The sequence below is a fragment of the Protopterus annectens genome, chromosome 11.part0 (genome assembly GCF_019279795.1).
Source record: "Protopterus annectens isolate FY-2018-M chromosome 11.part0, PAN1.0, whole genome shotgun sequence".
Classification (NCBI taxonomy): Eukaryota; Metazoa; Chordata; order Ceratodontiformes; family Protopteridae; genus Protopterus; species Protopterus annectens.
In genome coordinates this window covers 290,843,063-290,863,266 of record NC_056745.1, presented here as the reverse complement: position 1 = coordinate 290,863,266, position 20,204 = coordinate 290,843,063, and the positions used below count along the sequence as shown (strand labels likewise).

At 41.9% G+C, this 20,204-nt stretch overlaps 1 protein-coding gene across 1 annotated transcript in view; it reads left to right on the top strand.

Moving 5' to 3' along the window:
- GAS2L3 (growth arrest specific 2 like 3) overlaps positions 1–20,204 on the top strand; it is a 791,099-nt gene that overhangs the window by 615,460 nt on the left and 155,435 nt on the right. Inside the window, exon 7 of the mRNA XM_044087786.1 lies at positions 11,707–11,845. Within this exon, the coding sequence (XP_043943721.1) occupies positions 11,707–11,845 (139 nt within the window). The remainder of the gene's footprint in view (positions 1–11,706; positions 11,846–20,204) is intronic.

The window sequence follows — 20,204 nt, the reverse complement described above, 5'->3', positions numbered from 1 at the left end:
GAAGAACGTCCAGTTTAGGTGTCTGGTTTGTTTCTCCTGCTTCTGCCTTGAGCAGTTGTTGTGGCTATGTATTTTTAGCTATGTTTATTCTTGTTTGGCATGAATGTGTTATGCTCTCTTCTGTTGACTGCTGGTTTGCTTGCAAACTAGATCTGAGGTAAAGGCAGAGGGGGATTGTGGGAGTTAGGTTGGTCTCGAGCTTCTTCTTGATGCAGAGCTTTGCCAAGCGGCCGACACGGAGCCGAGGATCGGCTCCGAACCCAGGTGTAAGAACAAAGTCGAGATGAACACTCCACATGGAACGTTATGGTAAGGACATAACTTCTATTTCTGGAAATAATACACAAAAATACACACAGGTAGTGAAGTACAGAGTGATTAAAAAACATAAGAAAAATGGCATTTTTCAGCTAATGAAAATCCAAGCAAAAGCAGCATACCATGTTGGTTCATACAAAAATCAGTGTAAGTTAATAAGTCAAACAGTGTTGTCAGTACAGTAACAGTCTGTTAACAGTCTTAGGAAAGTAATAATATGTTTACATTTTTCTTTCTATAATAGCGATCTATAGACAGTACAAGGCAATCTTAAAAAAAAAAAAAAAAAGGTAAATACAAAAGGAAATGCAAATAAAAAAAAAAGCAGTTGCAAAGAAAAAAATGGGGAGAGAGACTCAGATATATATCATGAAAACAGGGTCATCATAACTGAATGATTTCAATACATTTTTGGCCATGCAAAATTTGTTTGCAAAAGCACATAAGTCAAATTGTTGGGTTTGTAGCCACATTCCTTACAGGGGGAAATGCCATTACATGCAGTCCCTGTAGAGGTTACAGATACAGGCTTTGTTTTACAATCGGCCATGAAAGAACATTTACAGTTGATGGAAATAGAAAAGAAAGGAACAGTTAGGGTTGCTACTTTATACCAACTCTCGTCATGTGAAAAGCTTGAGTATAAAGTAACAGTATGGGAGTTAACACGTAACACTTCTTCTACAGAAGGGACGAAAGAGGAGAAATTCTGTTACATAGAGTATGCAGTTCCAATAATGAGAATTACTCGCACATTACCAGAGGATATGGTAAAAAAATCACCGGAAAAAGAGGGAGGTTCATGATAGTTTTCCAAAATAGGGAAATATTTAAAACAGCTGGATGTAGGAAATGGTGTTATTTCAGGAGATGAAATATTTCACTGGTATGGTGCCACTAAGGCAATATGGAAAGCTACAAAGCTGATGAAAGTTTAGCAAATGCAACTTATGGAGCTATCTCAGATATAACAGAGGAGATGTGCTAAACTTTGTGTTAATAAAACTGTGAAACAAGCAACTGTTAATGAAGAAAGGCTGTTCAGTGCAGAGGATCACATTTTCCTTTAGATTGCATTTTTTCTTTAATTAAAAAGGGGGAATTGATAGATATTATAAATATTATTTCCCCAAAGCAATAATGAAATTAAATGTATGCTTCAATGCAAAGGATGTATGTTTCTTATTAATACAAGGTTTTGACTGGTAAAGTAAGGGTTAACTTGAAATAAAAGCTTCTTTGTAGTAGCAGAAACTGCAAGGATGAACCACAGAAGACAACTTGCTTAAGCAAGCATGAAAGCAGTTAAGAATAGATAAGTAATAATGGCTATGTCTGACACCTATGAAAATAAAATATATTTAGTTTCACTGTAAATATATTTGTCCAGTTAGCTTGCTTTTGTGGGCTAGACATAGCATTCTGTTATAATAATGTTTGGAACATACAAAGAAGGAAGTTCAGCAACAGGGACTTTTTGTAAAGTCTTCAGATACAGCAAGGAAGTAAATAACCAATGAAGGACATAGAACAGAAATCAATCATGCAAACCGCAAGGACATTGAAAGACATCTGTTGCTTTGAAAAGAATATATAAACTGGCGTTTCTCTTCTTCAAAGATGTCTTAATCCAAGGTGCATGGATTTTGAGAGACTGTATTCTAGCTATGTTATAACAGAATTGAAATGTTCTCAGACAGTGTAACTGTTTGAACAGACTAAACTATAACAGAAACAGCAGTACGGTGCGAGTCTGGTGATTCTGACATTTTCACAGCAATTTAACAATATTTTAAACCACAAAGGATTTAGGCAGTATATTTAGGATAATACCAGGAAAAAGTGGATCTTGGCTGTATTATTGGGCAAATCGCAGGGCATGTTGAATAGTGGTGGTAAGGGCACCTGTAAAATGGCTATGCCACACTGTGGTCCACTTTTTAGGTAAGGGTAGTGAGTAAGATTGTATACCAAAACTCATGAATGGGATTATAGAAAAATGGCCTGCAAACAGTTTAGGTAATTGAGGAAGGAAATGTATATTGGAAAGTGACCAGGACTGTGACTGAACTAATGAATGTTGGGCAGAAATTAGAAATTAAATTTGGACAGTAGTGCAGAAGGAAGTCAGGAATAGAAGTAAAGCTAAAAAAAGTACATCAAGTAATGAAAAGAATCTGTCAGAGGTGTAGTGGTAGTAAAATGTGCAATCACAGAAGTACTGTTCCTTACCTGAAGACCCAAAATAAACAGTCATTCTAAAGTGTTAAGTGGTTTGCAGTATCCTACTTGTACATATTCCGTCTGAGGTCACTCAATCTCATTGAAAGAGCAAGTTTCAAGAGACTACAGTCTTAGCTGTTAATATACTGTGCACACGGCTAGCAAAGTAGAGATCGTAGTTCGGGAAGTGGGAAAAGGACAGCAAGGGAAGTGAAAAAGGTAAATGAGGGCAGATGTAGTTGTGGGGATTATGAAGAGTGACATGTTCTTGGATAGGAATAGGCAGGAAGAAAATACTGATGGAACTTGCAAGGTTAATAACTGAAGATGAGCAAATAGAGGCCCTCTATCTATTTATTGATTGAATTTCCTTTGCCAAGGTAAGGGAACGTATAAAAACTGGCCTGGCCTCCCAGCAGGAGGAAGAGGAATGATGTGCAGATGTCCGCATTGAGGCTTGAAGAGTTGAATGGGAGTCAACCATGCTGAGGGACAAAAAAGAAACGGCGCTTGGATGGGTTGCATCTTGGGAATACTAAACACAGTCTAACCTGCATAATAAATGATCCTTTGAAGGAGATATTCATCATATCTCTGGCTGTGGTAAAAATCTCAAATCACTGGTGCTGATTCACAGAGGACATGTTCACATTAGTCTAGGACCTACAGAGACCAGTCAGCCTGACTTTAGTGGTATGGAAAAAAAGTAAATAAAGATATGTTCACTGTAAAGTCACTGTTGTCACATTCATAACAAGAGGATCACCTGCAGGTTGATGCCATCCTGACTCCCACAGCTTTGTGTATGTCAGGGAAGAGGCTAACATTCCCAAAATACAGAGATAAAATACGCAGAGTTTCCATTTTCATCTCTCATTTTTGATGCAGGCATGCGCACATCTTTAAGTGCAAGTTCATGATTGCTTATTCAGGCCTAGGTCCTGCTAAGAATGTTCTAATAAGTTCTAATTTGGGGACAAAATTTTGTGGTTTCTATTAACTGTGGTTTTCAAATTGTTTTGTATGTTTGCCAGTAAAACTTGAGAAGCCATAGGAGTTTCCTGCCTTGTGCATAAAAGCCATTGCACATAATGGGCATCAAATTCTATATAAAGAGTTTCATTCTACATTAGTTGCCTGAGAGACCCACTATTCAGTTGATAAACATATCAGTGCAGAGATTGCAAGGAAAATTCCTAGAGGTATGGAAGCCACACTGTGTGCATGGTTGTTGCCGGAGAAATTAAATGCAATGTTGCAGACATCTTATCATTCGTCTCCCTCATCATATAAAGACCTTCCCTCCAAAGAAAACCTTACAAAAAAACACTTTTTTAAGGAGGTTAAGGGAGAGAGGACCATCAGGAAAGATGCTAGGGAGAAAAGGATTACTCTTATTGCAAACTAAGACCCAAGGATGCCTCAACCAATGACTTGGTCTTCTAATCTGTGGTTGAGGCTTCTGACTTGTCTACCGGCCACTGTTAGACTACTTTGGAGGAGGCTGTGCAGGCTGTTGCTAACATGTCCTCGCAGGCTGAGCAGCAGGAAGATAGTGAGCTATATTCAACTTTTCTTAAAACAATGGAGCTCCGACACAGGCTGCAGAATTTTCTTAACTAGAAGAACTTGTCCTTCCATCTGTAATGCCCAGACAACATGACTGAGATACACGGGATAAGCACAGGATGTTGCATTGTACAGTTTTAAAAAGCATTTCTTGACACTAGAAAGAAATCACTGCCCTGAGCAATGTGGGATTTCTGTGCCCCCCTGCAGCAGGAAACAGGTCTCCACTCTGCAGTAATTTCATGATTTAAAATGTTTAATCAAGGAACTTTCCCAGCAGTGGCAGGTGGCAAAGAGTAAAAGTCTGATGTCCTTCAAGGATGCATCTGCAGTCCTAACATATGGGTTGTCCTGCCTCAGGCAGCCCTTCGGTCGGCCGGATTCCAAAGTCTGGGTCTGGCCTCGGCTGATGTCGCACTTCACCCGACGTCATAGCTGCTGTTTATTGGGTATAAAGGCATCAGCCGACACCATTTTCCTCAGTCTTTCTTGCCGCGTGGTGCCCGAAGCAGAAGCTGTTCGCAAGTGCCGGTCTGTCAGATCCAGAGATTTCTACTACCGAAGACTTCTAAAAAGCTAAGTACCCCATTGGGGACTCTTTCTTGCCTCAGCCGATGTCAGAAAAAGTAAATAATTGTTTAACTTGTGGGAAACAAATACCTCATAAGGATTTCCACTCTTACTGCCTTCCTTGCTTAGGCCCAGACCACGACGTATCAGCTTGTCTAGCCTGTGCTTCCTTCAACTGACGGACACTTAGACGTCGGTCAGAGTTTGCAGAGGAGTTTTTTGGTCCCGCATTTTGCTTACAAAATGCCGTCGGAGACTCCGATTTCACAAATAGCTAAGAAGCGCAAGGAAAAGGACTGACACTCGCGGTCCGCGGTTTCGGCTGAAACCGCGGTTAGGCCAACCGTGAGTGTCTCTGTTTCGGCTGAAACGAATCCCCGGTTCTTCCTTCGGCCGAAAGCATGCCTCCTACAGCCGAGGCCTCAGAGTATGGTCGAATCTGCTACTGATATTACTGCTACAGAAGCAGGCACCCAGGATTTGTCGGATACTATTCCTTTAGACATAACTACCCCTGCACGTGGGGCTGCTAGACCCCCTGCTTCTATGTCCATCAAGGCTTTTGCCAGGGCTAAAGCAGCTAAATCTTCTAAGGCCTTACCTGCTAAAACTTCCCCACATAGGCCTACCTCTAGTTCACAAATACTCAGCCTGGCTGAGGATCTCATTTCTTTGATCAGGGGATCCCAACCTCACCCAGACAGGGCCTCTCAGCCCCCTTCAGATAAGAGGCCTAGGACTGAACCCCCCGAACCTGTCTCTACAGACTATTCCTCGGAGGACTCTGATATTACAGACCCTCAGGAAGGCCCATATTCTCCTTATGAGGATTCTGATGCAGAAGATTCCATTCCTTCTGCTTCTCCTCCTGAGGAATTTTCTTTTGGAGAAACCTTACATGCTATGAGGGAGCATTTTCCAATGGCAGGGCCAGGATTTTTCAGATTCAAGGAAAAGGCTAAGGACGTTTTTACACTTACCACAGCATAGGCCTTTAGCCATTCCTCCAGTACTAACAGTAGTTGATGATGCATTTAATGATGCCTGTACTGCTCCTGATTCTCTTCCTCCGGCCCCTGCCAAGCCTGACAGATATTACAGGGTCCCGGACACACACTACCATTTGTATAAGGCTCCTGTTGCAGACCCCGAAACCATTTCACAGGGCCCGAAAGGTGTGGCAGCTGCTTCTGCCAAAAACCCTCTTCCCTCTGATAGAGAATCTAGAGCATTAGAGAGATGGGGTAAAAAGGTTTATACTTCTGCTGCTCTTTCGGCTAGGGCCTTAAACTGTCAATTTCACATGATTCAGTATCAGGAATTTTTGTTAGACCAGCTAAATAAAAAACTGTCCTCTCCTGAACCTTTAGACCGCACGTCTCTTCAGGATTTGGTACATAACTCTCAGCAGGTCAGTAACCATTTCTTAAAATGTGGCTATGATGCACTGGAGGCTTCCTTTAGATCAGCTATGACTGGAACAGTAATTTGAAGACATGCATGGTTAAAAGAACAATCTTTACCAGACCATGTTAAACCAAAACTCCTAGATGCTCCCATGGAGAAACAAAGTTTGTTTGGCTCCCCTGCACAGGAGGTTCTAAAGAAGGTGGAAGAAAAAGCAAAATCTGTCCAAACAGTCAAGGATTTCTTACAGGTCCAACCTCCGAGGTTTAGCAGAAATTGGCCTTCGAAGAATTGGTCCTTTCCAGACAGCTCCAGAGCACAGAGAGGCAGAAATAGATGCCCAAGAGGCAGAAATCAGTCTAGGGGTGCCTACAGAGGACGTCAGTGGCAACCTACCAATCCGAGAAGTACTGCCACAGATTCAACTACAACCACTTCCACAGGACAGACACAATGACTTAGCTCTGATACCGCCTACCAGGGAACAACTGGAAGCTCCCTTGGGCGGAAAGCTAGCCTTATTTTCAGACAACTGGCATTACATTACAGGAGACAAATGGACTTTACAAACAATAGACAAAGGCTACAGGTTTCACTTCCACACTCTACCAAAAAAGAGGGGAATGCCAAACCTACCACCAAGCCAAAAAACAGACGCTCTAAGACAGATCAACAACTTACTAAGGATGAGAGCTATAGAAAAGGTGCCACCTATGGAACAAGGCCAAGGTTTTTACTCCAGGCTTTTCCTGGTACCAAGAAAAGAAAATCAATGGAGACCTATTCTCGACTTGTCCGCACTGAACAAATACCTCATTGTTCCAAAATTCAAAATGCTGATCCTGCAGCAGCTTCTTCCCATGCTGGGCAAGGAGTCTTGGCTGGTGACTCTAGATCTCAAGGAGGCATACCTGCACGTCCCTATACGACCAGATTGCAGAAGATACCTCAGATTTCTTGCAGGATCAGAGCATTATCAATTCTCAGCATTGCCCTTTGGCTTATCTACTGCGCCCAGAGTATTCACGAAATGCCTGGCATCAGTAATTGCTCATTGCAGGCTTCAGGGAATTCAGATTTACCCATACCTGGACGACTGCCTAATGCAAGCGGACAACAAGGCAAAATTAACAAAAGATTTGGAAAATGTCATACAACTGTTGCAAGCCTTGGGATACACAGTCAACATACACAAGTCAAGACTAGTACCATCCCAAAGGATAACATTCTTGGGGGCAGAACTGGACACATCAACTCAGATGGCCTTTCTCACAGAAGAAAAACAAAAGCAACTACCAGGCTATTTCATGTCATTAACAAAACAAACTCAGCTTACTGCAAGGAAAGTCCTGAAAGCCCTGGGTTACATGGCATCCTGCATAATATTGATTCCGCATGCCAGGCTACATATGAGAAAGTTGTAATGGTACCTAAGGAATGTATGGTCTCAACACCAGCACAGTCTAGAAGACCAGATTCCAATAATTCCATGCCTGAAGCAAGAATTCCTGTGGTGGGCTCAGGCCTGTCAGTTGAACAGAGGCTTGCCTTTCCACAAACCACAGCCAAGCCAAACCATCACCACGGACGCCTCAGACCTAGGATGGGGGGCTCACATGGTGGACAAGTGTATACAAGGCCTATGGACCCAAGACCAGCTGAATCTACACATAAATCTAAAGGAGATGCTGGCAGTGAAATATGCGATCCAGGCATTCAGACCACTCCTTCAACAGGGTCATCTGCTAATAAACACGGACAACACCACAGTCATGTGGTACATCAACAAACAGGGAGGTACACATTCATATCCTCTATGCCGGATGGCAATGGACCTGTGGAATGTGGCCCTGAACCTCAACATTCAACTTCAGGCCAGATTTGTACCAGGAAAAGAAAATTCTCTAGCAGACACCTTAAGCAGAACTACCACAAATGCTCACGAATGGATGCTGCATCCAGATATTTTCAAAGCCATAACAAAGAAATGGGGACTACCACAGATAGACCTATTTGCCTACCCACACAATCACCAATTGAAGAAATTCTGCACAAGAACATACCACCCACTTGCTTGGAGGGTGGACTCACTTTCCTTCAGCTGGAAAAACCTGACAACATATGCATTTCCACCACTTCCCTTGATGTACAAAGGTCTACTGAAGATCAAAGAGGAGCAACCAAGGGTAATTCTGATAGCTCCAGACTGGCCGAGACAACATTGGTACCCGCTACTGAGAAGCATGTCTCGGACACACGCATGGCATCTACCTGTATGTCCCTTACTACTAACACAGGACAACTACAAGATCCTACATCCAAACTTGAAACGCTGCAGCTAGCTGCTTGGAATATTGCATAAAACAAAATACCCCAGATTTATCTCAGAGGGTTAAGGACATTATCCTGGAGGCACGCAGACCCTCCACAAGGAAGACTTATTCAGCCAAATGGAAAATATACCTCATTTGGAGTTTAGCAAAGGGAGAAAATGTCTCTTTGGCAAACATAGCACACATCCTGGAATATTTAGCAGAGCTGTTCCATAATGGCCTGTCTTACTCTTCCATTAAGATTCATGCATCAGCAATTTCAGCAGAATACAACTTGGATCCTCCTGTCTTCTCTCATCCTCTACTCAGGCAGTTCTTGAGAGGAATCAAAAATGTAAAGCCTCCAAGGAAACCACCTTTACCTACATGGGACCTCAACTTTGTGCTGGAAAAGTTAACTCTTCCCCCTTTTGAACCAGCAGCAACAACAGAATTACAATTCCTGTCTTGGAAAACTGCTTTCCTACTAGCAATCACTTCAGCAAGAAGGGTTTCTGAGCTACAGGCATTAATGGCAGTACAACCCTTCCTTATCTTCCATCAGGACAGAGTCTCTCTGAGAACCAACCCTACCTTTCTGCCAAAAGTGGTCTCCAGAGTATCATTGAACCAAGCGACTCATTTACCTACATTCTTCCCCAACCCACAGAACAGGGGGGAAAGACTGCTACATACCTTGGATGTGCACAGACAATTACGCTACTATCTGGACAGAACTAAGACCAGCAGAAAAACTGACCAGCTTTTGGTAGCATATGCAACAGGGATGCAAGGAAAAGCAATTTCAAAACAGACAATCTCGAAATGGATAGGAAATTGCATTCGATTTTGTTACTCTTTTCATGGAAAGACAACTCCTGATAATATCAGACCTCATTCCACAAGGGCTACAGCCACCACTACAGCTTTCCTACGAGGAGTGGCTACCAAAGACATTTTAGAAGCTGCTACCTGGAGCTCCGTGCATACATTTGCCAAGCATTACAATCTTCCTTTATACTCTAGATCCTGAGCAGGTTTTGCAACTGCTGTTTTGCAAGGGATCTTAACTACACCATCTTTATCTTAGTGCCTCCTCTCCCAGTTTGGCTATGGTATTCTACCCATATGTTAGGACTGCAGATGCATCCTTGAAGGACATAGTACAGTTTTGTACCTACCATAAATGTAGATGTCCGATAGGTATGCATCTGCAGTCAGGATTACCCACCCTCCTTCCCCTCTGTGGTACTCCTAGGGTATTTACCCATCTTTTAGCTAGCTGGGGGAATCTGTTATGGTGTATTTGTTTGTATATATGTATATATTTATATATATATTCTTTTATATGGTTTGCTCTCTACTGTTTGGAATTATTTGCATTTATCCAAATTTAGCCTTACTAGAGGGCACCTGGCATCTGGGGCAAGAAACACTGAGGAAAATGGCTTCGGCTGATGCCTTTATACCCAATAAACAGCAGCTATGACATCGGGTGAAGTGCGACATCAGCCGAGGCCAGACCCAGACTTTGGAATCCGGCCGACCGAAGGGCTGCCTGAGGCAGGACAACCCATATGTTAGGACTGCAGATGCATACCTATCGGACATCTACATTTATGGTAGGTACAAAACTGTACTTTACCCTTCCTGTCAGAGTTTAAAAGGAAGAGGGACATCTCACAGATTCCTATTTTGTCTTGATGAAATTATGATTTATTCTGTACATCCTGAATAGCCTTTTCCCTGGTATATGACTCACATGATTGGTGTTGCATAATTTCTTGTCTCCTGATAGATGACATACCCTTTGGGTGACCTTTTAAATGGCAAACAAAGGAGATGCCCCAATAGCAAAAAGAGTTCCTTTGATCTCGAACATAGAATAGCCTAAGGCCATGGCAGCTCCTCCAATATACAAGGTGTTTGAAAGTACTTTCTTAATGGCCTTACTGCAACCAGACCTCCAGCTCCCCATGTACAAGAGAATGGATATTTTCTGTAGAGTGCAGCAAAGTCAACAATAGCTGTATAAAAATCTAGTAGCAGAGGTCGAAGTTATTTCTTTGGTTGCACACAAGGGGCAGTAAGCTAGTTCCTTGGCCCAAATAAATTGAGAATTAATTGATGTCTTCTATAGATTTAGAAAACATGTTTACAATCTGGCTTGTCTAGCACTTGTATTGCTGGATGCATACCGAGTACCAGTCTGGAGTCCTGTCTCAGGTTTATTTGGCTTTGTTTACTATGAGTGTCTGACTGGAAAAACAAATGAAAAATAAAACTTTCCAGCCAAGACCCAGGACGAAAAGCTGCATCAAACTGACAAGAAAAGAAAAGGTGAAAAGATACTGTATTCCTATCCATGGAAATTCAAAATTAATCACTAAAACTGAATCCTAATTGAAGTCAGGCTGAATGTCAGTTTGTCTGTGGCAGTAGTCCTAAGACGTTTTAACTACTACAGCAGTAGGCATATTCAAACATCTCCAGTTGTTATATATTCTTAACACAGCTGTACTTTTGTAGCTTTTGCACATGGGCAGGAGGAAAAAAATTAGTTGGATGCTGTCCTAGTGGTTAGCAAATTGTGTTTTCCTCTGCTCTGAAAAAGATGGTCTCTGCAGCAAGCAGTGAGTATATATTCAACCAGGACTGCATTTTTACGCAGGTTTTGATCCATGCCATCTCAGGTAGACTGCCATGTTTCTAATGGTGCTATCAAACTCTTGTAAGTAAAACGTGCTACCCATGACTTTGCTTGCTGTTAATACTGCAGTACTGTTGCGTTTGGTATATTTGATAGGTACCTAATAAGAAACTAAATTAATTCTGTGATCATTTTATAAAAATACAATAGTTTTGTGAGCAGAATATTTATAGTCATACAGTGTTTAACCTTTTGTAGCAGGACTTCGGTGCTGTTCAGGAGTAATGTAGTCAAGACATGTTTATTCTGTGATATAAAACTTTTATTTGAATGCAGATACGTATGTATTGGTTTATTTAGGCTTTTATATTTGAAAGTAAGCAGTATTTTTAACATTTTAAGTAGACATTTGTCATTAGCAGTATTAAAGTGGTATCTATGCATTTGCATGCTGAGTTTGGGAGCATATTACCTTGCCATTTAAACATTGGGCGTGCTTGTTTCCCATATAGAACATAATGACTTCTGGAGCAAGGGCTGTAAATCACAGAAAGGTACTGCCACTGCACAGGGTGATATTAATAATTTCTTGAACACTGTGTTGAATCAAAATTGTTGCTCTATTGTAATTAGTCACTATTATAATCTGTTTCTCAGGTATGGAGTAGAACCTCCTGCTCTAGTAAAACTAGAGAAGGAAATTGAATTGGAAGAGACGCTTTTGACCACCACAGAACCTTTAGTGCCAGCTAGCTCTCTGAAAGTATGTTGCCAGTCTGGAGCATTACATGAAGCTGTAAGTGCAGTTTAAATGGAGTTATTCTTTATGAAGTATCATTTGTAGCTATATTCATTTATCGTATCACTCCACTTTTCTTACTGTTTCTTTGGTTCTAACTTGTCAGTGTTAATCATCTATTCTAGGATTATTGTATCTGAAACATTTTCTGAAAGTTGCACTTAACGTCAGAATGCTCCAAGTATGATTGCAGGAAGTATGTTGCAGTTTGTTTTTTCTACAGCTCAGTGTATCTTTGCACTGAGTTGTGATATCAACAAATGTTCATCTTACACTGATTTTTCAACCACATGAATAAGAAATAGAGGCAGAGACTTTCATGGAACATTCTGCTTTCTCTAAAGCCATAAGTTACTGAAGATAACCAGCTATGATCTGAAGCACCCCAGTCTTCATATGTAAATTCCCAAGTAGCAGTATATGCAAGAAAAACAGTCACTATAAGAATGAGTACAAAATTTTCATGTAGACCAATTACAAAGGAACATAAAAAAATGAAACCCACATCAGTTTAACTTTGTCTCAGAAAGGGTTGTTGGGATGATGTACAGAAAAAGATACTGGCATGTATTCTCCTTCACGATTTTATTACAAAGTGGTAGGTGTCTAAAGAGTGATTTTCCAAGTTGTTTAAAAACAAAAAAGCGAGAAAGAGACTGAGCAATCTAAATAAAAACTGACTGTTTAATAAGCGCTTTTGGAGCGGACAATACCTCTCCTTCTTCAGACAAAGCGCAAACCAATTAAGCAGCATTTTATATAAGAAATGTAAAAAATGCAATTATTCAATTAAAACCATAACAACATAAGTATTCTTAAAGAAAAACAGGGACGCATAATACCAAGTGTATGGAAAGGCACATTACAAGACAGCAGCTTTTTTAAAAGCATCTCTAAACTCCAGAATCTGAAAAACCTTACCTAATATAATGCAGTGCAAATGAGCCTAATGTATAAGAAACATTCATTTAGATGTATAATAAGCTAATATTAACCTTGCAACACTCAGGGTGAGAAACCAAATATATCAGTAAAAATAATAACGACAATAAACATAACCTAGTTAAATATTCCAAAACTATGTAGTTAGAAAACTTACAAGAAACTATGACTTCTAACAGTCATTTATCAAAAAATGACTGACTACTATTTACCTGAAATACTGTATTAATGTAAATAAGATGGTATACTAAGGATATATAAAACACATTGTATATGTTATCCTAAAGAGATAAAAAAACAGTAGTTTAATAAAATGCAGTAGGTTAGTGCTTTCAGGTTTAAAAAAACCCTTCTTCAGACAACATGCAAAAGTTATGAACACCTTTTAAAATACATAACAACCAATCAAAGACTCAGTAAAAAGCCCTCCTCCTTTTTAAAAAAGGCTTGATAGGAATGACACCATTCAGACCAGGTGCTCTATCAGCACCCAGGTTGATTATCCATCTAGTTTCACTACATTCTGTTATATTTCTCAAATCCCCCCCCCCCTCCTGGTTGGATGAATAACCTGGAAAACCATAAAAGAAAATACGTGCCCAGGGTACTGCTTTATATGCTGGTACAGGGCATTATGTGTATTGGCTGTATGTATAGCTGACATATGTTGTAACACCCTGTCTTTCAATCTACAGTTCGTTTTACCGACATAAAATGAACAGCATTGCGTACAGTCAGACAACTATATAATGCTGGTCAAACAGTCAGCATTTTGTTTCAATGACTAGCTGTTTCCAGACAGTGGATGTATGAATGTGTTGTCTAATATATTGACAGGCTTTGCAATGTCTACAGGGGAATGCCCCTTGTCGCCCATGACAGGTTCCCTAACCCCTTGTTGGTCTGTACAGAACAAATCCTTTAAATTCTTACTACGTTTGAAACAAAATGTGGGTTCCTGAGTAATTAGTGCCTTCACTCAGTTAACAAAATTTTCCAGTTTTGGCGAATGTCACATATGCCCACCACATTGTTACTATAATTCAAAGTAACTTGAAGGGGCTGCCTGCTTATATCTGTCTCCCTGTCATGCACCTGTACATTTGCAGAAAACCAGGGTTTTGCTTTATTCAACCTCTCTTCTTTACTTTTATTAAATGCCCGTTGTATTATATCCTCTTGCTTTTAAGTTCACCATCAGTTCTGCAGACTTCTCTCTATATGTCTCATCATTAGTACATAACCTAGATGTTCGAAAACATTGTCCCTGAGCTTGTGTTCAAAATCTAATATCATCTTCACAGGTTTTTATAAAAGTTTCAACCACTTCACTGACGGGGGGTTAAATGTACTTGGTTGCCTAAGAGTACAGTCCCTTGGAACAGATTCTGCACCATAAATACGTTTCAATTCAACATTTCTGGCAAATATTCTCAAATCTAACACGCAGTCACTAAAACTTGATCCTGTACTTGGAATGAATGCAAGTCCCTTGCTCAAAACATAATTTTCAGCATCCGATAAAATAAAATCAGAAATATTATATACATTACAGTCTCTATTGCCATTGACAATCACATGGATGTTTTTCGCCTCTTTGCATTGCATTTCAACGAACGACCTCTGTTGAAGTGATCTTTCTTCTTCACAGGTACAGGTAAGATGTGAAAAGATCATTCTCTGCTTCATCTGGGCCTCTGTGGCAGCATTGTGTGTGCAGTCATCTGCGAACAGGAAATCGCACACAAAATCCTCTTCAACCTTGGTCTTGGCCTGTAGCCTCCACAGGTTGAAGAGCATGCCATCAGTCCTATATCTGATCTTAATGCTGGTTTCTTCATCATTGCAGAAGCCATCTGACAACATGGCCGAGAACATCATGCTGAACCATATAGGTGCCAATACACAGCCTTGCTTGACTCTGTTGGTGACTAGGAAGGCATTGGAAGAGTCTTCATCATCCAATACTTGAGCTAGCATGCCATCATGGAACTGGCGCACCATACTGATGAATTTGCCTGTGCAGCAACTTCTTCATGATCCGCTATAGCCCCTCACGACTAACTGTGTCAAAGACTTTGGTCAGGTCCACAAACATTGTATAAAGGTCCCTATTTTGTTCCTGGCACTTCTCCTGTAGTTGACGTGCTGCAAATGTCATGTCCAGTGTCCCTTGGACCTCTCTAAAGCTGCACTGACTCTCTGGCAGGTGTCTATCTTCCATGTGTGAAGTAAGGTGGTTGAGGAGGATTCTGGTAAAGATTTTGCCGGCAAGACCAGGGAGAGAGAGAGTCCTCTGTGGCAAATTGTCACAAGACTGCCTGTTTCTCTTTCTCTTGTAGAGATGGATGATGGAGGCATCCTTAATCTCTTGAGGTATAACTTTCTGTTGCCACATGGTCTGGAAGAGCTAGGTGAGCTTCTGTAACAAGACTGGTCCCCCCGTCTTGTAGATTTTGACCAGGATGGAGTCAGAGCCTAGTGCTTTACTATTGGAGAGAAGCGTAATTGTTTCCTTAACCTCTGATTCCTTTGGAGGTTCTGCCAAGAAGGTGTTAATGGCGATTTGTAGCATGCAGTCAATGGCTTCGGCATTGATGGAGGAAGGCCTGTTCAGGACATTGCTAAAGTGCTCACCCCATCTTTCCAGGATGAAGTTCTAGTCCGTGAGCAGGGTGGACCCGTCAGCACTGAGCAGTGGTGCTGTTCCAGAGGACTGTGGCCAGTAGATGGTCTTCAGGGCATTGTAGAAACGCTTGAAGTTGTTGCTGTCAGCGTACTTCTGGATCTCATCTGCCTTTCTGATGAGCCAGGAGTCTTGCATCTCTCTTAGCTTTGCTTGCACCTTGCTTTTGATAGAGTTATAGGCTGCTTTCTTGGAGATGGATGTAGCGTCTTGCTGCAGGTTTCTGAAGGCTTCATGCTTCTTATCCAGCAGCTTCTAAATGTCTTCGTCATGGTCATTGAACGAGTCCTGGTGTTTGCTTGTGTTCAGGTCCAAGTGAGAAAGAACAGTATTGTAGACAACATCCCTAAAAGCTGCCCTGTCCTCTTCTGCACCATTGGTGCAAAGTTGAGTTGGAAAAGATTACTGTCAAGGTCTTCACTGAGATTCTGGTGCACAGAGTGCTGTTCTAACATACTAACATTTAAGCGCCTATTGGTCTTTTTCCCCTGCGGGGGCACCGCCTGGGCTGACTATGCATGTTGAGTTTTAAGAGGATGAGTCTGTGATCTGTCCAGCAGTCTGTGCCACACATGACCTTAGTCACTCTAACATCCTGCCTGTCCCTTCTCCTTACTATGATGTAATCAATGAGATGCCAGTGCTTGCTGCGTGGGTGCAACCAGGACATCTTGTTACAGTTAGGTAGGCGGAAGACTGTTTGTGATCAACAGGTCAAGAGCTGTGCAGGTCTTCAGAAGCAGATGACCATTGCTGCTGCTGCTTTTGACAGCTCTATTCCTCCCAATAACTCCCACCAATGTCTGGTAGTCTGCACCGACTCTGGCATTGATGTCACCTAAAATGGCAAGCTTGTTCGTCTTGGGCACAGATGCTAAGAGGGACTCTTCATAAAACTTGTCTTTGATCTCCTCTGGGTTTGTCATGGTTGGGGCATATGCACTGATGAAGGTGGCGTGGTGCTTTCCATTGAGGGGGAGTCGTAGAGACATGAGTCGGTCATTGAATCCTATTGGGAGGCTGGCTAACTTTCTGATCAAATTAGATCTAATGGCAAAACCCACTCCTGCTTCATGACATTCATTGCTGCTGCGGCCACTCCAGAAAAAAGGTATGACCAGCTTTGACATCTGTCAGCTGGCCTTCGTTTGCGAGCCTAGTCTCGCTGAGGGCTGCTATCTGGATGGTATACCTGCTGAGTTCTCTTGCAACAAGCGCTGTCTGTCTTTCAGGTCTGTCTGTTTTGGAACTATCCATGAGCGTCTGCACATTCCATGTGCCAGTGGTGAGCGAAGTCACTGATATTTTTTCCTTTGTGATTTGACCACATGATTGGACTCCCTGTCTGCCGCAGCAAGCAGGCTAGTGGTAGGGTCAAGCAGGCTATGTTTAGGGCTCCTTTTGTAGCCCCTTCAGGTCATGAAGGTGAGCAGAGCGATCCTAAATAGGGCTGCTCAGACACCCAGGGGGCTGCCGAACTCCACTGCTGCTTCGGTCCAGTAGAGAGCGACCCATTGCCCTGGGCTGTGCCTGTGTGTGGGGTTGTGACTACAGCTTCCAGTTTATCTGCACCTGCTGCTTCGCAATTCACCCATCACCACAGAACTTGACAGGGGGAGTAATGTCTTGACTTGCGCGTGAATTGGATTATAGTAAGAAAGAGTCGCGCAAATAGTCAGTCTCACTCTCTCGTCCCAACCTATCTTGATCCAGTGGCAGGACATAGTCGAGATGACTGGAGCTAGATTGGGATGCAGTGGATGGCCAACAGTGTCCTAATGTGTCTCACTATGCCCTGTTTGCGCTCCACAGTACTTGCTGAGTCCGTCTTCCTGCCCGTTGAATCAATCTGGTGATTTCATCTGCCAGATCCAGTCTTCACATGCATAGGTAGACAGGCCCTGACTCACCGAAGTTTACACAAACCCATTGGCTATCTTCACCTGGTTTTGCTGGCCAGTCAAAGCCGTTGTCTGGGGTGTGGCTGCCGTTGCATGCAAACAGCTACGAGGAGCCACAGGTGAGAGACAATTGTCAGGTGATGACCAAGGTGAACTACTCCAAAGAGCACAATGTATTTGCCCATCAGAGGTACTACCTCTCCCTGGAACCCCATACACCCCAAGAATACTGCAACAGTGATATGGAAGGACATAGTATAGTTGTGTAAAATCTTTCCATAATACTAGATAGATGTCCTTCTCTTCTCTGTTGCAGTATTCGCTCCCTCCTGTTCCCTCTGCTCTTATTCTTCTCTTACCTCCCTGGCTGAGGAGTTGTTCTTCTGGATACGCATGTTTTCCTTATCCCTAGGGAAATTCTTTTACTCCTGGGGCTTGTTTCATTTCTGAGTACGTGTCCATGTCACCTTTATGCCCTATGGCTTGCATGGGGAGCATATATGTGACGTGCAATGCCTGTAAGTACTAAAGGCTTTAGTATACGGGCCAGATGTGCCAGCCTTGGAAGAAGGTCCCTTGCATAAAGAATCGTTCAACAGTGGATAGAAGGACATGTACTGTTATGATGAAATTTTGTACAACTGTACTTTCTATGCATTACCCTTTGGTCTATCCACCGCTCCAAGGGTATTCACGAAGTATCTGGCTCTTCTATAGCCTAATGCAGGCTGCAAAGTTATTCATATTTTCCCTTTTTTAGACAACGTGCTTATCTTTGCACAGTCTTTCAAAAAGTGACAGTAATCTCTGACTTGGTTGAGGATCTCCTACACAGACTGGGTTTCCAAGACAACATGCAATAATCTTTTTGACTCCTCGCAGGATACTTTTCGTGCAATGTCTCCTAGATGCTTCAGTTCAAAGAGCTTTTCTTCCACAGGAAAAAGTAGATCTGTATACAGATCTATTCCTGAGTTTCTCCACCCAGACTACTGTCTTAGGGAATTTCTCAGAATTCTGGGACTCGTGACTTCTATGATATTCATGATTCCTTTAGCAAGACTATACATGAGAAAAATCTAATGGTACATAGTCTGTATGGTCTCAGTATTGGGGTTTGTGAAAAGGGAGATTTTCTTTTTTTTTTTCTTTTTGTGGCGAGACCAAATGTATTGGAATCCATGTCTCCCATTTTCCCTTCCAGCTCTAGCACAGTCTATAACAACAGACACACTAGACTTTGATTAAGAAGCTGCGTCTGTGGGCATAAAAGTTCAAGGTTTTTGTTGACAGAAAAGACAGACCAAAACGCACAAAAAGGAGATGTTGGCACTTATAAATGCTCTCAACTCTGTCATCTGTGGTCCCCAGGACCAGTACAAGTGTTACAGACAAAACCACAGGGATATGTGGTACATAAACAAGGGGGAACCAGATCTTACCCTCTCTGCAGACTCACCATGGTATCCTGGAATATAGCTTTTCAGCACAGTCTCACTCTACAGACAATTTACACATCATCAGAGCAAACTTGTGTGGCAGACAAACTGTGCAGGGTCAGGACAGACCCTCATGAATAGAAATCAAATCAGGGGATCTTCAGGGAATTGATCCAGCTGTGGTGATCTTTGTCTCCTTTCACAACAATCTGTTGTCAAAATTCTGCTCCAGAATTTTAGACAAGAAGGCCTGGAAGGCAGAGGGTCATTCTAAAGATTCATAAAGATTCCCCAAAGATCACAGTGGTGACTACCTTCTGGCCCAGGCAGTAGTGGTTCTACCTTCTTTTGAAAATGGCAGAGGCAGTTACCACAAGATTCCTTAAAGACTGGACCTACTCGCACAAGATCAGAGGTGTTGATTCATCCCTACACCAAACAACTGCAACTAATTTTCAACATGATGAAATCTTAAAATCTTTTAGGCACTCGATTTTCCTGAGGCCACGCAGCAGGTATCAAAGGAGGCAAGAAAACATGCTACAAGAAAATTGTTTAGTAGTAAATGGAAAACATTTTCTACTTGGTAAAAAGACAGGAACTTGTACTCTTTCATGGCTAGTGTTTCTTTATTCTTATTTGTGTAATTTATTGTTCTCTGACCCGTCTTAGTCCTCCATGAATGGTCATTTTCCAGCCATTTCAGCATGTCTGCTCATAGATTCTTAATCTTTCAATGAAGTCTCTTGCGATAAACGTTTTAAAAAGGGGTGTTGCATTCAAAGCTTCCTAGAGAACAGGTGGTTCCTCCCTGGGATCTTAATTTTCTGTACTAACTCTTGCTCCATGTGAACCAGCTCATCAGACTAACTTGAGGTTCTTAACATGGTAAACAGCGTCACCGATTGTGCTGTCCTCTGCAAGAAGAGCATCCGAGTTGCAAGTTCTTATGGCACGTCAGTCATCTCTTTTTCCACAAAGATAGCGTTTCCTTGAGAAACAAGCCTTCATTTATTCCTAAAGTGGTAACTGAATTTATTTTGAACCTAGCTATCCATCTTACTGTCTTCTTTTCAGAACCTAAAAGTAAGGGAGAAGGCATAATCCATATCCTGAATGACCACAGGCAACTCCGGTACTGTCTTGACAGACCAGAATCTTTTGTGTCACTGAAGTGATCAGATTGTACAATCATCGTACAGAAATAAAGCCGGCACAGCTGATTGAAAATTACCTTATTGAACATTGATTTATTGTTTTCTGTGTGAGATTGCAAACAGTAGGGATTGGGAAGTTTGGCCTTTACCCATTCTAGAGTGATCTCAGAGTTGGAATATATAATTAGTAGGGGATGTGGAGGTTCAAGGGGGGCTAGGACCCCCCCCTTT